This window comes from Corvus cornix, chromosome 1 (genome assembly GCF_000738735.6).
Source record: "Corvus cornix cornix isolate S_Up_H32 chromosome 1, ASM73873v5, whole genome shotgun sequence".
Lineage (NCBI taxonomy): Eukaryota > Metazoa > Chordata > Aves > Passeriformes > Corvidae > Corvus > Corvus cornix.
In genome coordinates this window covers 30,166,727-30,189,425 of record NC_046332.1, presented here as the reverse complement: position 1 = coordinate 30,189,425, position 22,699 = coordinate 30,166,727, and the positions used below count along the sequence as shown (strand labels likewise).

The 22,699-nt window shown below is 42.5% G+C and overlaps 1 protein-coding gene across 5 annotated transcripts in view; it reads left to right on the top strand.

The window, feature by feature from the left end:
* The window catches only part of LOC104690275 (alpha-2-macroglobulin-like), a 37,337-nt gene that overhangs the window by 5,807 nt on the left and 8,831 nt on the right, over positions 1-22,699 (top strand). The window contains exons 4-27 of one of the 5 annotated variants that reach the window (XM_039561518.1): positions 44-96; positions 791-811; positions 3,649-3,817; positions 4,935-5,019; positions 5,734-5,857; positions 6,591-6,705; positions 6,833-6,942; positions 7,380-7,541; positions 7,812-8,039; positions 9,353-9,416; positions 10,683-10,825; positions 11,169-11,318; positions 11,532-11,702; positions 12,423-12,516; positions 13,918-14,044; positions 14,330-14,558; positions 15,993-16,119; positions 16,721-16,842; positions 19,221-19,272; positions 19,916-19,999; positions 20,102-20,278; positions 21,164-21,248; positions 21,442-21,598; positions 21,885-21,959. In XM_039561518.1, coding sequence (XP_039417452.1) covers positions 44-96; positions 791-811; positions 3,649-3,817; positions 4,935-5,019; positions 5,734-5,857; positions 6,591-6,705; positions 6,833-6,942; positions 7,380-7,541; positions 7,812-8,039; positions 9,353-9,416; positions 10,683-10,825; positions 11,169-11,318; positions 11,532-11,702; positions 12,423-12,516; positions 13,918-14,044; positions 14,330-14,558; positions 15,993-16,119; positions 16,721-16,842; positions 19,221-19,272; positions 19,916-19,999; positions 20,102-20,278; positions 21,164-21,248; positions 21,442-21,598; positions 21,885-21,959 — 2,924 coding nt within the window. Of the gene's footprint in view, positions 1-43; positions 97-790; positions 812-3,648; positions 3,818-4,934; positions 5,020-5,733; positions 5,858-6,590; positions 6,706-6,832; positions 6,943-7,379; positions 7,542-7,811; positions 8,040-9,352; positions 9,417-10,682; positions 10,826-11,168; positions 11,319-11,531; positions 11,703-12,422; positions 12,535-13,917; positions 14,045-14,329; positions 14,559-15,992; positions 16,120-16,720; positions 16,843-19,220; positions 19,273-19,915; positions 20,000-20,101; positions 20,279-21,163; positions 21,249-21,441; positions 21,599-21,884; positions 21,960-22,699 lie in introns of all 5 variants that reach the window. The other 4 variants (XM_039561509.1, XM_039561500.1, XM_039561524.1 and 1 more) reach the window with 4 other exon arrangements.

Genomic DNA, 22,699 nt, shown 5'->3' with positions numbered 1-22,699 from the left:
AATTTAACAGTGGAATTTCCTTTTTTTCTGTGACACCCTTCAGTTCAGTTTCGGATCGTCTCTCTGGACACCAACTTCTACCCGCTGAATGAGAAGGTAGAGCCTTAATTCCTTGTTGTTAGCCAGGAGATTTAATTCCTAATTAACACCATTGTTGTCATCACCCAGAACCACTGAAGACAGCCTTTAAAGCATATGATGCTCTCTCACACCGTGCTTTACCTGTTCCGTATTCTGTCCTAGGACAGACTCCACCAGTCTCTATTGGCTGAGAAACACATCCCCCTTTTCAAAAGCATATAGATGTTTAAAACCAGATTTGCAAATGAGTGTATGTGGCTAGGCATGTGGGCAGGGATCTCTTTACTGAAAAAGATGGGTGGGACAAGTTTCCATTGGTAGTGACAGGTGTGCAGGTGTTGCTGGCAGTGGGTGCAATCCCACACTTAAAGAGCAGAGTGACAAGAACTTGGTTTTATGGAACTGGTCAGGGGTGCAAACCCACTTTCTATTTTATTTGTCAATCAGTTCCTCATGCAGGCAAGTTCTTTGAAAACTCGTGCTTCATCACATTTTCATGCTGTGGTAAGACAAAAAGTCAGGGCTCTAAAATGTTATAGAAAATATTCCCTTAGCCATCAAGAACCAAGGAAACAGAGCAAGTACAGAAAGGGAAGAACCCAAAGGACTTCTTAGAAGTTTGTTCTTCTGCTCTTCAGTCCAAATCTGGAAATTACTTCCATGTGATTAATCTTTCTAACACTGATTTTGTTTTTCTCTTTCCCCACAGTTTCCCTTTGTCTACATTCAGGTGAGTGGACAACTACATTGTTATTTGCAGAAGGATGTGCAGGCACAAAGGTACCAGTCTCCAGCAGTGGTGTTTTCAGGTTGAGGTGCAAGGGAAAAATCATGGGTGTGTGACCTTTTCCCTTTGGTTAAAGGAAGGCTGAGTAGTTATGTATCAAAATAAGTTCCAACAATGGTTCTTTAATCACAGAATGTGCTGTAGGAACAAACTAATTAACCATTACAAGCCATGCTGTGAGCAGAACTACACTTGCCTAGAAGTCATCAAAAGGGCTTATTCCTCTTCCCAGTCAGAACTGAGAGTTTCTGTCTGCCAAGTGTGGTTGAAATTAGAGATCTGTGTTAAATAAGCTATCAAAACCAAAGAAACAAAATTAGGTAAGTAGACATTCCCTGTCTTCCCAAGAATGTTATTTTTGTCTGTTGGTTTTTTTAATGGTGGAACTTCAGTGGCAGGCTAAAGTTAATAGGAAGGATGTTTCAATAATTCAAGCACTCACTTTCTCAGATGAGAACCCAAAATTTACAATCATTATTTGGGATCTCTTATTGTTGAAAAAACTAATGATAAGGGCTCATGGACAGACCCTGAAATTAGCGTGCACAAATTTTATTTCGGTTTACATGATTAATGAGTCCTACTTAGTCAGTCCTTTCACTGTTCCTTGCTGCATGGGGTTGCTGTCTCCATTCTGCTCCATCTCTGTCTAGAGCTGAGGAGTCATCACAACAGAGGTGGCAGAAGGTAGGCCAAAACCAGGTTGTGCCCCTTTTTTTATCCTCCTTTCAGAGTGCTGTCATTCTCTCTTCCCATCAACAAACATCCAGAAAAGGGCTGCAGAGCTGGTAGGCCACTGGCGGTCTGTGAATGTTGGAGAAAGAAGAGTAAGACAGTGGGTGGTGTGGATTAGCAGGCTCAAGGGCAGCATCTCAGAACTACCTTTTGCTAGGGCTGTCCCGTGGGGTCCCTTCCCTTTCTATGAGATGATACTTTACTGAGTACAGGAATTTCATGAAAGGAGCATAAACAAATACATCCTCTCCACTGTCTCCAGAAATATGTCTTTGTCTAACAAGCTGAATAATTTCATAACCTTTGTGTATGTGTGTGTGTCAATACCAGGAAAGCCTTAGGTTTTCAGACCCTAGGAAGGCCATCTGTTTTCAGCTCTAGCCTGTAAAGCATGGTGTTTGTCCATGCTGTTTAAGCTAGCTTATGTAGGCCTTGTCCTTCATCCCACCATCCCCTCTCTCTTCCTCAGTGCTCCTTCTCAGTCCAACAGTACCCTTTGTTTGGATTTCACAGCTGTCTACAAGGCAGTCTTGTAGAGTGGGAAACTCCTGTGGCAGAAAATTCACTGGTTTACTCTAGAGTACTTTTTTCAGCCAGATCAGATCTGTCAGTGCAGTTTTACCAAATGAGTGCATGAAATTTGGACTGGACCAAAGGAAAGAGTGGCAGGAGTGAAGAAAGGTGACAGCCTAAAAGTCAGCATTTCTCGGGAAATAAATCTACATCAACTTAATGTCCTTAATTTATCTCAGTGAAGCACAAAGGCAGAAGTTAGTATGAGTCTGCTACTTCTGAACTATTATCCTGACCTATTGCTCATGTAATTTAAAAAAAATAGAACACTTTTCTGAGGAAAAACACACTGGCTTTCAGGCCTTACCTACACAACACAGGAATGGCAACAAGCTCACAAGCCCAGCTGTAAACATTTTCTTGAATTTTTCTTCCAAGGAAGCCCAGTGGTGTCCCTCACAATAAGTGGTGGGCTTTTCAGCAGGGTTGAAACTTGATTATGGAGAGGACTTGGTCAGAGCCATGGGATGCATTTTACTGATTGTGCCACCCTCCCAGATGGCTTCTTGGGAACATGGCCCCCTCTTCTGCCCCCTGACTGATGGCCTCCATCTGGGAGATGTCATTCACATCCCCATTTTCCCTAAGCCCTGAGACAAAATCTCAGTGAAGTAAATGCACATAGTCACACACCTTGAGTCACACGCCTATCTAGAGTAAATAAACTTTTGGTGACAGCCACGGCACAATGCAAAGAGCAGGCAGAAAATGGAAGACTATAAATACTAACCATCCTGCTGAGGAGCCTGAAAAGGGTGCCTCAAACTACACAGCACCACTGTGCTGTTTCAGTGACTTCTACAAGAAATTTGGGGCTGAGGGGATTAATTCTTCATAGTTAATAATGAGCAATACACAGATGTAGTAGTGATGAGTCTTCATTCCAGCATTAGGAGCATGGAGACATAAGAGAGGGCTCTCAGCTGGATGCCTATATGTGGGGTATACTTTTCCTCTCTTCCTGTCACCATTGCCCCATCTCACCACTAGCTTAGGACCCTTATACATGTGCATTTCTTAGTCCCATAGATAAGTCAGGAGTTTGACTCCTCAGCAGATTGTGTACTGGTACTTCAGCAGTCTTCATTCCAAGGCAATGTTAGAAAAAATCTTTTGCAGGCTGTAAAGCCTGTCAAGGAAGCTGACACTTCCCTCCTTTCTCCATGTGCTCCACTTACTTCTGATGTCAATTCTGTTCCCTTTTGTTACCTTGCCAGTCTGTTTTGCCTAGCTTCCTGGCCCCATCCTTTGCAGGTAGAGCTGAGGGGGAGGCAACACCCCCAGGCATTAAAAGTGTTTAAAAGCTTTCTTGCATGCTAGTTTTGCAGAACTGACAGGTTAGTGCTTTCAGAACCTCACAGATTGTTGAATAATTACAGATAGGCATTACCCAGCAGGGATGTGTATACACTGGGCACTGCACAGCTTGGTGCCTGGCACTCTCCTGTCTCTTGTGACACTGTTACCTGCAGGATCCCCAGAGGAACCGTGTGTACCAGTGGCAAGGAGTGGAACTGGAAACAGGCTTTACACAGCTCTCCTTCCCCCTCACCTCAGACCCCATCCAAGGCTCCTACAAAATAGTTGTGCAGAAGAGCTTCTCATCCCATGTGGAGCACTCCTTCAGTGTGGAGGAATTTGGTAAGGAGAGGAATTTGACAGTAATGCCTTTTATTGTGACCACTCAATTTGGAATTTCCAGGGCGCAAAATGGAGGAGGGAGGGACTGAATATACAGACAATGGGGCTCATAGGGGCTGAGCAGAAAGTGCTAAGTATCAGAAGTGGTTGCTGACTTTATGGCATCTCTGCAACCTGCCTGAGCTTGTATTTGCTCATAGTGCTCTTGGGAGCACAGGATATGCCAGAATTCCCGTGCATGGCTTGTGGCACCAATCTCAGCTGACTTTGTCTCAGTTGCTTTTCAGTCCAGCAGCTTATTGCAAGTAGCACTAGATACGAAGTAAGAGATGGCAATATTTTGGTGACCCTATTTTACTTCTCTCATCATCTGCATAAGGTCTCTTTCTCTATTCGTGGTCCTCTCTATTTTTGCTCTTCCTTGTTTCTGTGAAAGCTTAGAAAACATGTTTGGTAGAAAATTTGTGACTGAAGAGCAATCCACAAATGTTACAAAGAGACTGGTAGCAGAGACTGAGTAAGGAGAAATACGCTGCTGCAGGGAGGCTTTTAACTCCCAGCTCTCTAATAAAACTTCTTGGGTGTCTGTAGACCTGAGAGTCTGTGGCTAGATTCACTTGAAAACTCTGGGTATGCAGGACAATATCCCATGGTGCCTCTTGGTGAGCCTAAGAGCAACTCTGGGTCTCCAGAACAGTAAGAATCAGCCAAGAGAATCAATGATTCAGGGCATTTCAATGTGGTAAATTACAAAGGTGGTGAATGTGCAGCTCCAAGGCCTAGCTACAAGTTATGCTTTGTGAACATGACACACAGGGCCAGTGTGTCCTTCTGAACTAACACAGGTGAGGGATCTACTCAGCTGTCTGGTGCCAATGGGATCACATAAGCCTGTGCTGCAAATAAGGGAAGATAAGGACTACAAACTTCCTTAATTGCCTTTGAATCCAAGCAGTGGTGAAGGAAGGTTGAGAAATCCTATGGAAAGGGTAGACATCTGTACTGAAGACCACAGAGAGGTTCATATGAAGATGATCCTGGTTCTATGCTTGGGTTGCTGTGTAGTACACAGCTCTCATTCACTCCTCTCACACCAGCCTTTCTCTCTCCCACCTAGTGCTGTCCAGGTTCGAGGTCCTGGTGAAGGTGCCAAAGATGATCACTATTAAGGACAACGAGCTTCCAGTGTCTGTCTGTGGTCTGTGAGTCACAGAGCTCCAGTAAATCTCTCTTGCTTATCCTTCACTCTTCCCTACTGCTGAGGACCACAAGAAGAGCTCAGGGAAGGTTTTTAAACTTTTCCCAGGCATCTAGTGCAGACTTATTCATTCTGTCAATCCTGAGCCTGCTGCTTGGCCTGAAGAGTCAAAGTGAAGGGTCTTCCCTGTGTTCCTTAAAAGATTACATCAAACAAATCTGCATCTCTCTCTTCCCAGTTTATTTCACATTTTCTCTTTCTGTCTTTACATTTTATCAGTTAGAGCTTCTCTTCCAATACTGAACCATCAAATACTCTGAGATGTCAGATCAGACATCATTTAAATTGGTGATGCAACCCCAGTGTTCTCATTTCTAACTCATAAATAGCTCCTTCTGAGTACCTGATTGCCTTTCAATTTCTTCATTGAACCCTGAGCACTTTGTAATACAAGGATGTTCCTGGCTGAAAAAATTTTCTAAAGACAACCTTTTTCTGCAGAGACCTCCCACCTAGAATAGGATGAATGTTTCTTCCATGGATGATGGAAGAATCTCACTATGGAAATGCTAGAAATGTAATCACTAGAATAATTAAAATATCAGATTAGTCAGCCTTTCAGAAGTATTAGGAAATCACCTACAGAGGTCTTTAAGGAGATGTGTCTGAGTGTGATTGCGACTCTCATCTGATACATTGTTTAACACATTGTGATTAGGTACACCTATGGGAAGCCTGTTCCTGGTTTGGTGAATGTCCAAGTATGCCGGAAATATTCCCAGGCTGCTTCAAGTTGTTATGGAAAAGAAACAGAATCTGTGTGTGAAGAATTCACTAGGCAGGTGAGTCCCAAGATTAAAATGTAGTGCTTTTTCTTAAGGTTAATGGGATATGTTGTCTCAAGACGGATCAAATCTGTTGGGACATAGTCAGGCACCAGAGACAGCATTCTCTCCAGGGAAAAGCAGGGAATGTCACAGGAAGGCATTCTTAAGAGAGGGGTCATTAAACTGGAAACAGAACTGATGATGAAAACCTCACCCTGTTGAAACTAGTGACAGACCTCCAGTTGCCAGCCATGAGGTCCTTGTAATTGTTCCACAAACTGAGAAAAGATCTTTGAAAGAATTTCGTAACTGTGAGAGGAACTGACTGGGAGCAAGGAGCAAAGGTGAGAAGAAAACAGGAAGGCAGTATAGATAAAGAAGAACAAAGAAGAGGAGGTAGTACTGTATATGGGTTAAATACAGGAGAAAGGGCAACAAGAAAAAGAGAGAAGAAAATGAAAGGAACAGGAAGAAAACCAGAACTAAGTCAGGAAGGAATTAACAAGGAAACCAGTGTGTGCCTTGGAGAACTGTGTGTCAGCTACCTCACAGAACACAGAAAATGTGTGGATGAAACACTAGGAAACAGGCTGAACACAAGTACTGGTCTTGGAGACAACCCTTGAAGATAAGTCTGGAATTTCATGAACAGAAGTTAAGCATGTTGGGTTTGGGGTATCTATTCTCATTCCTCAAGGCATAAACTTTGTTCACAGAATTTCAATTTTCTCTCCAATCCCTTGCTTAGGCAGATGCTCATGGGTGTATTTCTGTTGTGGTGAGGACCAAGGTGTTTCAGCTCCTACGCAAGGAATATGAGATGAGCATTGAGGTACAAGGCAAAATCACAGAAGATGGCACAGGTATGTAGCACATGGAGAAGGCAAAGTGATGGCAGGCCATAACAGGAGGAATCAGCAAGCACAAGGAAGGTGGAGTAACATGACTAGAAATTCATCAATAATCCCTCTTTACTGCGCTCTATCTCAGGAATCGAGATGACTGGAACAGGCTCCTGCGGCATCACATCCACCATGAGCAGTATCAGCTTTGACCTGCTGGACAATGTGTACAAACCAGGGATCCCACTCTTCGGGAGGGTAGGGAACTTCTGAGACCATGGGCAATGAATGGCAGAGCAAACACACAAATGCACAATCCCATCAGATGGAGTAGTGGGGTGTTACGTGGTTCAGGTGTTTCATGTTCATGGTGCAGGTTACATGGTTCAAGAGGCAGATGGTACGTGGTTGAGGTCCCAAATGAAGCTGGCTGGGGGAGTTAAAACTACTGAAGAACTTAGGATCCTGATAGATAATTTCCATGGGCTGACCAGGTTGTTTAGCTGAGAATTTTCTTAGTTGTTCCCTCTGACAGCACAGGGCATACCTCACACATTTCCACATTCTTTTCTTTTATTCTTTTCTATAAAGAAATATCCTGTCTGGCAAGGAGGAAAAGAGGGAAGAGGATGCATTACTTGGGAATTTTTTTTTGTTGCTAGTCTAAAACCTGAAGTTTGTTATTGCTTTGTTAGGTGAAGCTGGTTGATGGCACTGATGCGCCACTTGCCAATGAAACCATCGTGATTACTGTGGGTGGAAACAGATACAAAGGGAACTACACTACAGATGAGCAGGGGCAGTCCTGGTTTTCCATAGACACTACCAGCTTCACAGAACTCTCCCTGGAAATCCGAGTGAGTGGCAGAGACAGGGGTAAGCCTCTGTCTTTCTCTTCAACAGGTGAAACATCTATCCATCTTATCAGCTCTCAGTCTTTTCTGACAACTGGAAAATAAGGCAAGTTTCTTGTCAGATCACCGCACTTCTCTGCGTCTTCTCTGCAGATTATCCACAATCTCCTAAGAATGAGAAATATGGAACATATCCAGAGTTTTTCTGTGGACTTTTATGTGACTTTTTACCTGATTTCATTTGACTATCAACCTTCTATTTTTCTTTCTTAGGCAGATCATAAACCTGAACTGAACTGTTACGACAGTGACTGGATGACACCATCCTATGAGCATGCCACGCGCAGAGTAACTCGGTCTTACTCTCTCAGTAAGAGCTTCCTCAAAATTGAGCCAAAGCCTGAGACATTAAGTTGTGGCTCCTCAACAGAGGTCCAAGTGCACTATATCTTCACACCAGAGGCCATAGGGGAGCAGAAGAAAATTGTCATTTATTATTTGGTAAGACATATTTGGGGTTACTTTGATCTACAGCCACAGAAAGTACTGTGTCATCTCTAGCTCTGTTCCGTGATGAGCAACCAGAGCACTGCTAGATGGCCAGTAATGATGGAGAGGGTTTGAAATGGAAAGTGTGGCCTGCAACAGTGCAATCTAAATACATTTCCCCAATGTTTCTCATTTCTTTGTCCTCTGTGTGCAGAATTTTGGGAGACCACAGTAATTGGGGCAGACTATAACATGCTGACCTTAAGAACTATGAATTTGTTCATTTTGGGGATCAGAGAAGAGAGATAATTGAACTGTGACCAAACAATGACATGTCAGTTTCTCTAGGGAAAAAAGGAAGAATCAAATGAATATTCAAATAGAATGTCTTTCTCCCGAAATTTGTTTTTCTGGTTGTCCCATTTAATGCCACTAGCAGAGGAGATGAGAGTAGCTTTGGAGAACAAGAAAAATATCAGCGGAACAGACACTTCATTCCAGTGGACTGTACAGAACATCAGGGGGACTTAGGCTGATATTCAAAAGAGAGAATAGAAACCTGTGCTAGAGAGGTCTACATGCTCATTTTGAAGACTGCTAAGAATTAATGGAAGGACAAGATACCTGCTTATCTCAGTAGCCTGGGAAAATTGGGGTTAAATATGCACATACAGCAGGTAAACAAAAAGTGAAAGAACTTCCATTTTTTATAGGTGTGGATCCCACAACTTGAGATTCAAATATGGTGCTATGGAATAAATATTCCACATCAAAAGTAACTGAATAAAAGGCACTTTTGACTATGAAAAAGGAATCTTTTTCTAGAAATGAGGAAATTACATTTAGGCTATTGCTTACTGCCTGACTTCAGGTACCTTATTCAAACTCGTATTCTTTGCAGCCTGAGGTCTTCTGTCCCGACTCTGTGCAGTTATAAAACTAATCCTGGTGAAATTTTTCTTCACAGTGTTTCACAGTGCAACTGAGAGAGGAATGAGGAGGTTTTTTGACCTCCAGCCTGTTCCAAATTGTTAAAAACGTGCAGATGACTCCCAAAGTTATGTGTGGTTAGAGGCAAAATGGACTTGAACCTGATCTATATATGTAATGCGTACAAAAGCAAAGATAAGAATGATCAGTGTGGAAACACTGGTCCTCCTAGGAGCAAATATTTCTGTGTCCAAAGACCCAGTAAATTCCAGCCTGGCACTTGTTTAGCATCTTCTTGGTGTTTCTCACACCCTACAGTTAACCCAGTGAACGTTCCTTCTCCCGCCTTTCAACACCAGTAGCAACAATTACAGGAAGATTTCTCTGTTACACAGGTGATGGCCAAGGGACAAATCATATTAGCTGACACCCATGATCTCACTGTGAATCCTGGAGATGGTGAGCAGAACTATGTTTTTTTAGTATTTCTGATGATAATTTGGGCCAGGGGGCATGTAGATAAATTACTTCATTTCAAACACTATATTTAATATTTCATTCAAACTTCGCATGTAATGTTTGAATTTTCAAAATAAAACCTTTTTAGGTGAAGTGGCTTTGGTTAGTTTTGTTTTCTCTGAGTTCCAACAGGCGCTATTTTTTTCATGAGAAAATGTTAGAAAATTCAACCAAAAATAAACATAAGTTTTGGCCATTTCCTAAAACCAGCACTTTCTGATGGCCTCTCTACCCTATTCTGATTGTGAATTCTTACCAATGTTGGGAGATTCACGTGTACAACAAGCAGGAAGAGTGTGTCTCCTTTTCTTTGTCTCTCTCACATTCCTTAATTTATGTATTTTTTTTGTATTGTTCCTGCCTTGTAAGCATGCAAACACATGCATACCTATATTCTAATCAATAAATTTACATTTATTCACATAAATGTCCAAGGATTACACATTTCAGGAACTGAGGCTGGGATGCAACTTAAAATGTCTTTTGAAAATGAGAAGAGTGAGACATTTTGTAAGTCTGTGAGGAGGAGTTGCACTGCAGTGGATATAAACAGATTATGGCACTAAAAGATCTTGTGTGCTGTACAAAGTTCTGTATCCTCACTAGAAACAGTGACTAAAGTCACACCTGGGCTAATACCAAGGGCTGACCTGTCACCTTGTCTAGACTGTGACATAAAGCTCAGGCCCAGATAAAAGGGGTTTTCCAGCACAGAAGGGCATTTTCTACCCTGCTTGGAGCAATAGTTTGGTGTTCCAGATAAGTGCTTGCTTAGCAGTAATCTTGCCAAGTTATTCTTTCAGCCACTCCGCAACCTTGACTGCTGTCACCCTTTCCACCAGTCATGTTATCTTTTTTTTGCCTTGACTATTTTCTGTAGATCTTGGAGCATGAGGGAAAAAAGGGGTTGGGAGCATCAAGAAATTATGCCAGGTGTTAACTGGGGAGAATCTCAAAGGGAGACTGAGGCCCTCCAAACTCATCTCATTTGTCAATTCACAACCAGTCTTTGAATGCAGGTGTCTTCAGCAACAGCCATAGATTTTAGTCATGTGTCTGTTTTCCAGCTCCTCATAACTAAAAACTTTCAGCATGAATGAACCTGACCTTTTTTATCTGGGACGTGAACTTGACTTTTTTATCAAGGGAAGACAAATGCATATACTGGAACCTCTTGCATGTTGAATAACCTTTTTTCACTCTTAGCTTATGGGACATTTCGGCTGACCTTCCCTGTCGAGGCAGCAATTGCTCCTGTGGCACAAATGCTTGTGTACACCACTTCACCCAGTGGGGAAGTCATTGCCAGTTCAGAAGATTTCCGGGTTGAAATGTGCCTCCCCAATAAAGTGAGTACAAGCCATGGTTTACACAACACATGTTTGTCTTGTGGACAGCAGTTCAGTTTAGATTTCCAGAATGAAGGCAGAATTCACAATGGGTACATGAAATGTTCTGACCAGATGTTGACTGAGGATTGATGAACCTGAATAAGCTACAAAGCTATAAAAATAAAAAGTGGGACAAGACAGAAACAAAAAGAGAATCACTCATCCTTGTTAATTATATTGATCAAAGATGAATATGCATTAGACACTAGCAGAGCTCAGTTCACAAGGCTGGAAGTGTCAGAATAATAGATGCAACAGTGTCTGGAAAAGTAGATGCTTGAACTTCCTTTTGGATTTGCAGGTGAAATTGAGTTTTGCACCCAAGGAAGGTCTTCCTGCTTCCGACACACACCTGCGACTCCATGCCTCTCCAAGATCCCTGTGTGCCCTCCATGCAGTGGACAAGAGTGTTCTCCTTATGAAGCCTGAAAATGAGCTTTCTCCCAGCTCTGTGAGTCTTGGCTACTTTTGGTAATGAGCAAGTACAAGAACAAACCAAGTACCCACTAATACCACTGTAGACATGGGGCTATGTATTTTTACAGTTGCATTCCCTACACTTGCTTTTTAGGAGCTGGCATTCACCAACAGAGTGTTAGGTTTTGTCTGTCCCTGTAAGTGCTGACCTGCTGCATTTTTTCCCTGTTTTTTTGCATTTCCCCAGGTGTATCATCTTCTCCCACTGAAGGAAAGCCGGGGTTATAGCTTCATGGACTACTACCTGGAAGAAGACAACGTAAATCCATGTGTGTCACTTGACAATCTGTTTTTAAATGGATTTCTCTACGTACCCATTTCATCTGATGGTGAAGGTGATGCCTACAACATTCTCAAAGTAAGCACCAGCCTTTCATTTTTCTCTTTTGTTCCCTTTTGGAATTAAGTCTCCTCTCTTCTTCTTGCCTGTTCTGAAGGGCTTTTTAATGGGAAAAAAAAAAAGCTCATTTGCTGTAAACTTGCTCACATTTGTATGAGAAAATAACCAGGACCAGTTCCTACATCTTAGCCCATAGGTAGTAACTATTTATCTAAACCATTTGACCTTTGAAAGGTTTCCTCATAGTAGAGACACCTGCAAAAGGGCTTGGATAAGGAAACAGTCCTGAGAAATTACCTGTAGTATCATAATATTAGAAACTCCACATTCATTCGTGTTTTCTTTCTCTGGTTTAAATAGGTCTCTAATAAAGTAGCAGTTAATTTGATAACCCACAAATCCGCATATACCCTTCCAAAGCGTCCTGCACAAATCTTTTTGGGTACCCTCACTCCAATGCATTTCACACAAGCCATTTTCACCCAGGCAGCTGTCCCCAAGGTAGGCCTATGGCCTTGCCTTTCCATCTGATCATCCCAGGATTTAGCCTTAGAATGAGAATAACATGATAGAGACCCCACATCTGTGTCAAACCAGCCCATCTGTGATTTACATACAAGCCTTCATTATTCTGACCAATACCAGACTTAGGTACACCCATTCTTGACATGCTAAATAAAGTTTATTATCCAACCATTTTTTGCATAATTTTTGTTCTTCTTTCTCTTTGTTTACTAGGAATTGGGCTTAAAAGTCTTCACTAGCAGCAAGATCCATAAGCCTGAACTCTGCGAGCATTACCCAGAACACATCATGGAAAGGAGTAACAGTGGTTCTAGTACCTTTTTGGGTTTGCCTCTCACACAACCTCCTAAAATTTACCACCCTACTTCTTTCCTTCCCTCTTTGAATCTTTGAATATTAATTACACAGGCAGATCTGATTTTGTTCCTGTATGCAGACCTAATTCAGGATCTCTCCCTTCTGGACCTAGTCCTGAAATATGAAACTGATTCACCTCTGCCTGCACCTTACCAGGCAGCGAGATGAGCCTGACTAGAACTGTGCGTGCTTGGTGACTCCCATGCCAGCCCCTACAGCAGGGAAGGTCTTGTAGCACTAAAAGAGTCTTTCAGCACAAAGCAGTGGGGTTTTTTTTCACATCAGATCTGAGTCCAGCAATGAAAACCCAAAAAAAAGGAGCATCTACTTCTAGGCAGCCACATTCTAGCAATAGCTAGAGGAACAACTAGGGCAAAAATGGGCCAAGACAAATGAGAAGGTGGTACAACCCATGGGTCAGTATTTTACTACTGGGGGCTGAGAAATTTGGTTCTGTTCCCAGTTTCCCTGCTTACATGACTATCAGCGACTGGGTAGGTCATGTCACTTCTCTGGAGGTTCAGTGACTGTGAAGATAGGAGAATGATATTGCTTTTGTTTTCTTGTTTTCTTAAACAGATCTGAGATTAGCAAGACTCACCTATATCACTTCCAGTTACTGATTTTTATGGTGCAGTATCCCAGCTCCAATTAAACAATTATAGTTTTTGGTCCAGTGACAGCTTCTATCCATCTACTCCTAAGACATCAGATCTTTGGTTTTGAAATGGAGGATTTGTCATCAGAGTATGGCCCAAGACGGCTCTCTGCTTTGACAAGATGTAAAGTCTTCTAAGGCTGATGGAAAAGTCATTCATAAGGCAGAACAGTATGAAACACTGTGAGAAAGCATCTTTCTGCATATTTGCTAATAGCCAGAGATGTAAAGACCCATATTCATTTTTTAAAAATTCCTAGACAGAGGGCTAAGTGTGTCTTCTGTTTCTGGTCATGTATAAATGCAATCAATTCTTCAGCCAGATTATTAAACTATGTGCCATGGTAATATCTGGGGGCAGAATGTTTCACATTTGATTCTGTATTGCTATAGAAATATAACCTTAGTAACACCATCATGCATGGTTCTTTCGGCACTGCTGGGTTTGCTGGCAGTGGGGGAAGAATGCTTAACTTCATCCAATCTCTGTAAGAAGAGCAGTGACATTAAGAAAAATTAAATACTGAGATGGCAACAGAGAAATTAATGATTCCAGTGGCCAAGATGTCGAAGCTGTCAGTTTTAAAATTTTACCTAACAATAACAACTACTTGGAGGGAAAGTATGTTCCTGGTTTAGAATGGAGTTTGACACATGTTTTCCTTTCTCCCTGTCCTTGAATGAATTTGCTAGTCTCTACAATGAATCTGCATGGAGAATTGAGTTATGTCTTGACAGAAGGTACAATTGATGACGATCCTATAGAGACTGTCCGGAAGTACTTCCCTGAGACATGGGTCTGGGACATAGTTTCAGTGAAGTAAGTATTTAAGGGAATGTAGAGTGTGGTCACTAGGCCAAAACCTTGAAATAAGTTAAAGCCTCAGTGGATGTATTGGTACTTCAGTGAGAGGAGTAATTCTAGTAGACAAAGGGATTTTTTATGGACATTAAGTATAGGATGCTTCAGAGGAACATGCAAAAGCCAGTGCCTATATCGCAGCTGGTCAGGGGTTTGCTGTCAGCAGATGTTGCACAATAGGCTGTGAGGAGAATAGATGAACATCAGAATATAACTGAAGTCTTGTTCTCTGTCCCTCACCAGCTCTGAGGGAAAAGCTGATCTAGAAGTAACCATCCCTGACACCATCACCGAGTGGAAAGCCAATGCATTCTGTACTTCGGCAGACGCGGGCTTTGGCCTGTCCCCAACAGTGTCCCTCAGAGCCTTCCAGCCCTTCTTTGTGGAGCTCACCATGCCCTACTCTGTAGTGCGTGGGGAGTCCTTCACGCTGAAAGCCACCGTTTTCAACTACCTGCCTGCCTGCATCAGGGTAAGAGATGTTCACAGCTTTGCTCAGCCTAACAGCTTAGGCAAGACTACAGTGGGTCGCTTTCAACAAGGTGTTCCAAGCCAGATGACTGATCTGCAAAGATAATTTCAGCCAACATCCCAACCGATCTAACTGCTTTAATGCAACTACTGAGGCAACTGATGGCATAAGAAGAGATGTTCCAGGTCTTTTTCCATAGCCCCATGGGGTAAAATCATCTTTGCACTCTGGCCCATATTGATGTGGAGTAGATCTTTTTTGTCTGTGTCTCATGTTGGCAATTGTCTTCATATTAGGAGTAAATAATGCAAGCTCTCCTAAAGTACATGGACCACCCTCAATGTTTGAAGGGATAGCTGGCCATGCTCTGTCTCCACATACAAAAAACATTCCTTTTGGTGATTGCAGAGGAATAGAGCTAGGTGCAGATGAAACTACAAAAGTACTATTACACCAAAATGAGTGGTTCTTATACAAAGGGTGATGTATGTATGTACAAATCCTTGTTGTATTCGGTGAAGAGGGAGTATGTTTTCCCCACAAAGTTTTGAAAGCTACATTTGATTCAGAGCCTAAAGCTCTGCTATTCAGACCCCCAGCCTTGTCATCACAAATATGTGTCATTGTTCTATACAAATATAGAACTTGGGTTCTTCACAGATCACAGAATCATTGCATACCCACATGGAAATTCCAGCTTCACGGGGTGGATACCTGTGTTCAGCATTTAGTCTCATCTCACAAAACTTCACAGAAGATTTTCTGGAATGTGCAGACCTCCTGTAATTTGTTGCATCTGTCTCTAAGACACTGAGCTATATAACTTCACCATTCTTACCGGCAATTTTTTCCAACAAAAAAAAAAGAGAAAATTTGGTAAGGGATTAGTACAGAATCTCAATCACCTCTGCTTAGTTTTTTATAAATAGAGATTTTTATTCTAAAAGGAGTGAAGCTGGAACAAGGAAGGACACTTATCCAGTCATTCCAATACACTCTCATTTATGTCCATGTCTTTCCTATTTTGTTTGCTATTTTGAGGTTCCTTACTCCGCTTTTCCTTGTTCCCTTATTCTACTTTTCTTTGTTCCCTTACTAGCTGTCCCACTGCTGATGTTTTATCTCTTCATCTAACTAATCATGAGAGAGATCTTGAATTCATAGCACAGCTGGTCTGTGCTATTCATTTTCCCAGAATCGATTTCCTTGCCAAAGATCCTGTTCTTTACGCTTACCTCCCTGATCTCTTACAATTGTACACATTTCAGTCATTTTCTCCTTTATCAGGCAGCTCTTGCTCTGCAATACCCACAAGGTCCTCAATCCCCCAGGAAAACCAGCTCCACCACTTTTTTCCATGCATTGCATTGTCTGCAATAACTCCAGCTCCTCTGCAAGTCCAAACCTCATGACCCCTCTCTGTACAACTGGCAGGTCAGTGTGTCTCTGGCTGAATCTACTGATTTCCTGGCTGTATCAGTGGGGAAACAGGAAGAATCCTACTGCATCTGTGTGAATGAAAGAAAAACGGTTGCTTGGGCTGTAACACCAAGATCTCTAGGTAAGAGACCAGATGACAAGATACTGGGATCAGATATCTGTGTATGGCATCAGATCTTTGGTGTGAGGAGCTAGGTGACTCCAAACCTGTTTGGAAGGACCTTCTCTGTGTCAGAAGTGAGAAGTCCAACCCTGAGGTGAAGCACTGCACTGGGTGTAGTGTTTCCAGGTCCTAAACAACCATGTGTTACAGGCCTTGGCTTTCCCAACATTTTAATAGAAATCACAAATTCCCTTAATGCATGCAAAGCACCCAGACATTCCAGTTGGGAGCTAAGAATATCTTGTCTTAGTGTGTCTGGGTCTGAAATTTTTTAATCAATGCTTGCCTTCTCTGAAGCCTCCCAGAAAAAGACCATTTGATTTATGAGACCTTCCCCATCACTACTCTTCATGCTGATGGACTAACACCTGCTTGAGCAGCCATCACAAAAGAGGTGGTCTGGAAGGCTGCGTCTGGACCAAGATAAAACCCTCTCTCAGATTTAGTTCTCCTCTTGGAAAAGCTTCTCTGTAATGCATCACAGAGTGCCAAGCACAAACACAGACCTGTATTTCCCTGGCTCTACCTGGCAGGACTGACTGACCCCTGTTTCCTCCAGGGCAGGTGGAGTTCTCAGTGACCACTGAGGCCCTACAGAACCAGCAGCCCTGCGGGAACGCCATTGTGGAGACCCCTGAGAAAGGGTGGAAGGACACAGTCATCAGACAGCTGCTGGTGGAGGTACGTGGGCTGCTAATTTTGGTGGCACAGAGAAGTAGCAATAGTAAGAGCAATAGCTGTGTGTGATAGAGGTTTTCTGGTTTAGCCGTGAGAGCAGCAATAATGGCTTGTGGGACTCTTATTCTGCAAGCTTTTACAAAAGAAGCACTGATAAATCTAACACAGGCCAATAGAGCCCATAACTCATAATGTTGCCATCTCACAGTCAAAGCAGGGTCTTACATTACATAGAGGGACAGGAATAATAAGGCAGGCAATAATGACAGGTTTTTCTGAGACACCTCATATCAGAGATAAATGAGAAATCCTTGGGTTTGCCTCTAGTAAATCACAGGGATAGGTTGTGAATAGAACACTAGACAGAAAGCTTATACTTCTCCTCCAGCCCATGGCCAGTACTCTGGAACAGTCATCACAACCTACAGATATTTCTAAACAAAACTACCATCACTGTTTTGAATTGGTTTTATTACACTTCGAAGAATGATCCAAACAGTGTAACTAACCTTTTATTTTTCCATTCTTTTGTACACTTCTTTCCTTAAGCAGTGTTTTGCCATGATAAAAACATAGTTTTTCACATGGTAAGTTGCCAGTCATAAAATTAACCCACAGTATAAGTCTTCTGGAAGCTATTGGCAAACAAAAAGTACCAGCTTGTTGTATAGGGAAATCTATATAATAGTAAGTCCTCCTTACATGGCAGACATTCCAGTTTTCAGTAAGGCAGAACTAGGATATATTTTGCTTCAGGAAATGTTTTGCTAACCTGAATGTAATGACAGAACAACCATCCTATCTGCTAGGTTTTGGTTTTTTTTTTAATTATTTACAAATGGATTTGAATGTATAATACATGAACAACTGTTTAACATTTCAGGAAATTTTCCAAATTTGTGTATGCCTTCAGGAAAAAGACTGTTTTGTTCTTTGAAGATACAGGAAGATAGAGCACTGTAAAGTCTTTTCTCCCAGATGGCAGGGGAATGTAAATTACTGAAAAAGTATTAGAGTTACTTCTGGCAGGGTGTCTGAGAGATTGCTCATCCTATCCTGTTATTGTAATGTGGTAATTAATCTACAGCAAGCCCTGACGGGATGGAATTGGAGATTAGCATCCAAGGCTGAACAATTAATTAACAGGGATGGATACAGTGTAACAGGCTTGGGGTGAAGCTGCATTGTCATGAGCACAGGGATGACAATATTCCCTGCAGCAGGCAGTGCATCCCAGAGAGAGAGAAGTGAGTGTGCCAGAGGCCCCAGGGCATCTTCTTGCCCCTCCAGAAACCAAGCCTCACTGAGAGGTCTTTGGGGAAACGGATTTTTTTTTTTTTCACCCAGGAATTTCTCATCAAAGAAAATCTTTCAAATAATCACAGTTTGTAACTTTTAATTGCCTGTTGAAATGTTCAAAATCAAACAAAACAATGGATTTCTCATTTAGTTGCACATCAGAATGGCATACTGAAACAAACAAGAAGGTGCCTTTTCAAACAGAAGCATTTTGCTCTATCACAGTTTATCCAAAAAGCTTTTTTTTTTTTTTTTCTTTTTTTTTCCCCTGGTCTTTTAATACTTTTCTGTCTTTTCATACTGAAGAATGAGAGACAATATGTTCTGACTGCGTGAGAAAGTGAAGACAATAACACCATTGTTTACATGCTGGGAAAAAATATCAGCTGGCAAAAGCCAGAAACCAATAAGGAAACACTGGGAACTCTCCTATTTAGAGGTTAAAAAATTGATGCAGGGAGCTCACTAAAATATACTATGACAAAAAAATGTTTCCTAGTAAACATTTGATTCCTGAGTTTCCTGCAAAATATTTTCACCCATTTCACCAGAAAAGCGGTATTCTTTTCTAACTTCAAAGACTAGACTAGAAACTATTAACGAGTTGACTGTGGCATGTATTTAAATTCTGGTTGTTTTAACATGTCACTTGTGGTGCTTTGGAGTGCTCTAGCTGCCACCAGCCAAAGTTCTTGCATACATATCCTCCCAGTGTGCCAGGCACTCAGCCTTCACCACAGCCTGGAGAGCTCTGCCAGGCTGGGCCACAGTGGGAGGCACCTTGGATGGCAGGGTGCCATGTCTCTGTTGATAACATCACCTTGCATGTTATCTCCATCTTGCCCTGTGAAGATGCAGGGCGTCTCTCAGTAATAAGAAAGAAAAGAAAATATATTACATTTCATACTTGTAATTAGCCAGGATGTTACAGTCCTCAATTATCCTCAGTTTAGCACATGGAGGAGAAAACTTTCTAGGCAATTTTCAAAGAGTCCCTTTTACTTTCCCTTTTGATATTTCTTTTTCTCTGTTGCTGTTGTTTCTCACTTTTTGCTTTTTTCTCTCTTGCCTTCTTCCCCAAGCCGGAAGGGACTGAGGTGGAAACCACGTACAACTCTGTGCTCTGTGCATCTGGTAAGAGCCATTTGTTTCCTAAGACTTTCTTTGCTGAGGTAGAAACTAAAGACAAAGGAAGAAGAAAAGGTTTGTGAGTGCTCCACTCTGAGAAGAAAGGTGTAGGGATCTGATAAAATTGAACAAACTAGATGCATATCCAGCTATTAGTGAACACAATTCTTCCTGGAGGAGAAAAGCTGAGGATGTAATAGTGTCTACAATTAGAGAGAGAGAAGCATATCTTTTAGGAAATGAGGCTGGCCAGGTCACTGCAGGGAGAGAATACCTGGGATTTAATAAGGTTATCTCTAATGCCTTTCATGTAACAGGTGTAAAATCACAAACCAGACTCTGCAGTAAGCCAGGTGTGCCCACCAAAGCAGAAAAGGCCATAAAAATAGGATGGAAAAAGTGTATTTGTCAGTCAAGGCTGGTTGATGATGCCGTATAGAAGTCCATGACAACCTGTGTGTAAGGGTATTGCAGGCCCAACACAAAATTTGCAGGATGGGAAACTTGGTCAACAAAATTGCAGATGAATGGATTTGTTGAAGTCAGGAAACCCGTCTTCAGGAGATGGTGTCTCACCCACGGATAGTTGCTGCTTGTGCATGTAGATACATCTGGAATTGTAATCAAATTAATCTGCTTTTTATCCCAGAAAAGTCAGTGTCAGACACAGTCTCCTTGGCTCTCCCAGCAACTGTGGTGGATGGCTCAGCCAGAGCATATTTCTCAGTGCTAGGTAAATGAAACCTCCTCAAAGTGTCACATGCTAGTGTCACAGCCCTCCAGGCTGTGCTCAGTCTAATGGCAAATTTACACTGTGAATTGTCCCATTCCCCAGGTGACATCATGGGCACTGCCATGCAGAACCTGCACCAGCTCCTCCAGATGCCCTTTGGCTGTGGGGAGCAGAACATGGTCCTGTTTGCACCCAACATCTACGTCCTGGACTACCTGAACAAGACAGGGCAGCTGAGTGAAGAGGTCAAATCCAAGGCCACTGGATACTTAGTGAGCGGTGAGCTTTTGCCTTTCTGTTCATCCCCTCCCTTGGCTACTGAATAAGGACACGGTTGGTCACTGGCCTGGATGATCTGTTGGAGGCTGTCTCTAGAAAGGAACAGGATACTGGCAGGTTAGGGGTATACAATGCAGTATCTGTGAGAAGGAATCCGATGCTCAGTTGGAGGTACAGGGTGAGAGACAACAGCATCCAAAGAGGAACACAGAAAAAGTCCAGGGCTGGAAATAACTCAGGATTTCTTTCCATGAGAAAAGGACTATATGAAACACATAAATCAGACTATAACCATTAATCATGGCAGCTGCTTATGTAGATGTTGAATTCTTCTTAGTATTGAGATGTAGAAAGTATTGCTCATCTTTGACCAGGGCAGAATTTTACCACATTAGCTAGGGCACGATGACAGGCACACCACCAGTACGTGCGCACACGGTGGGCATCTCCTGACTAGCAAGGGGCTGTTGTGACTCGGTTATTTTTGCAGGAGAATTGCACTTCCTCCAAAGAAAATGATCCTGTTTTCTGCATTCATATCCTGTTTAGGACTCACATTTTTAATCAGTTCTCCTCTGGGAACCATTCTCTCATTTCTTTCAAGTTTGGGATGCATTACCTCTCCTCATGAAGTCTTGGGCAGAGAGCAGCAATGGCCACAGCTACCCAGTTTCCTGGTGGTTTTGGTGAGAAGAAGAGCAAAAGAATAGAGATATTCAGAGCCAGTATTTGCCTGAACTTCCTCTGTAATACTGAGGGGCATAGCTCACACTTGTGCCAATAGTTAAGGGGCACACTGTGTTCCAAATGTCTCCTACATTTCCTTTGCATGGCTGCTTGAAAACCACTGCGGCAACTGAAATATTTTTTCACTCTCCATTTCAGGGTATCAAAGGCAATTGAAGTACAAACACTGGGATGGTTCTTATAGCACCTTTGGGCCACGTTACGGGAAAGTTGGAAATACCTGGTAAGACCTCAGTACCACTGGCTTTTTGTTTCTGCTTTTCATGCCCTCTCACTCCTCAGTGTTCTCTTGTTCTCTCAGTGCTTGGTCATTGTGGAGTTTGAAATGGAGGTGGAGATGAAGTTATATGGGCCCTATGACCTCTGATGGGTAGAGGGCCTACTCAGGATGTCTTGGTTCCCTCTATCACTTTCAGGCTCACAGCCTTTGTCCTCAAGTCCTTTGCCCAGGCCCGGCATCACATCTTCATAGAGGAGAAGCACATCCAGGATGCTTTGATCTGGCTTAGTCAAAAGCAGAAGGAAAATGGCTGTTTCCGCAGTTCTGGGGCACTCCTGAACAATGCTATGAAGGTAACGTGTCTCCTGGTTGGCTCCACATGGGCTTTGTCAGGCTGGAACTTGGCAACTTGGCCACTCTGGGATCAACAGAGTTATTTCAGCACTTGGGGGTTAGGAAAGAGTGAGGAGTTATATATGTGGGTTATCACAGAAGCGGGAAGAAGTCAGCAGCCTTTTCTGAAGGACCTAGCATGAAAAGGAGGCCAAGAAGAATTTGCCCCTGAAGAATGCAGATAAGTAGCACAGGGAGAAGCCAATGTTGTGTGGGATCAACAAGTACCTTTGTGTTTCCCTGCAGGGTGGAGTGAATGACGAGGTCACACTGGCAGCCTACATCACTATTGCACTGCTGGAGATTCCTCTGCCTGTAACCGTACGTGTCTGCACCCTAGCCTGAGCCACAGATGGTACTAACCTGCCCTACCAGTGTCCCAATGCCCAGATTAGCAGGTCCCTTTACCTCTGGAAAGAAGAAATCTTGTCTGAGTAGTCTTTCCATTTAAGCCTAGACTGAACTAACGTTTTCTTCAGTTTTTGTCCCCTGTCTAATCCTGTCTCCTGTATACACATTTCACTTGATATTTTTCTGAGTTCTTTTGTGGATGATAATGGATTTGCTCCATACAGCTTGGATTGACAGTGAGTTAAATAATATTTAATTCTCTGAAGTGAGACAAATAGGTTTTCTACACCTACAGAAATCTCATTTTGTTTCTTAGAATAGTACAATCCTGTTAAACCACTCTTGGGCCTATTGTGCAGACACAACACCACAGGTCAGTAAAAAAGCATGGCATCCTCAGGCATTCATTCTCATTTTCTTTGCTTCTTCTAGATGGTTTTATGGGAAATCCCCATCCTTAATCCTTGAATAATAAGGTATACCTATAGGTAATAAAGTATAGGTATAGGGAATACCATCATGGCACTCTGTGAAAAACCTGAGGCCTACTTAAGAGCAGTGTGGATTTGGTCATTCTGATCCCCTGACTTTGAGACAAGGTGGTGGTGCAGGTAAAATTGGGGTATGAATCACAGCAGGACTGCTGAGCCAGTGTGGTTGCCAGGCTGTTGCAGTCCCTCTGCTCCAAATGTGGTAGGGAATGTTTTGTG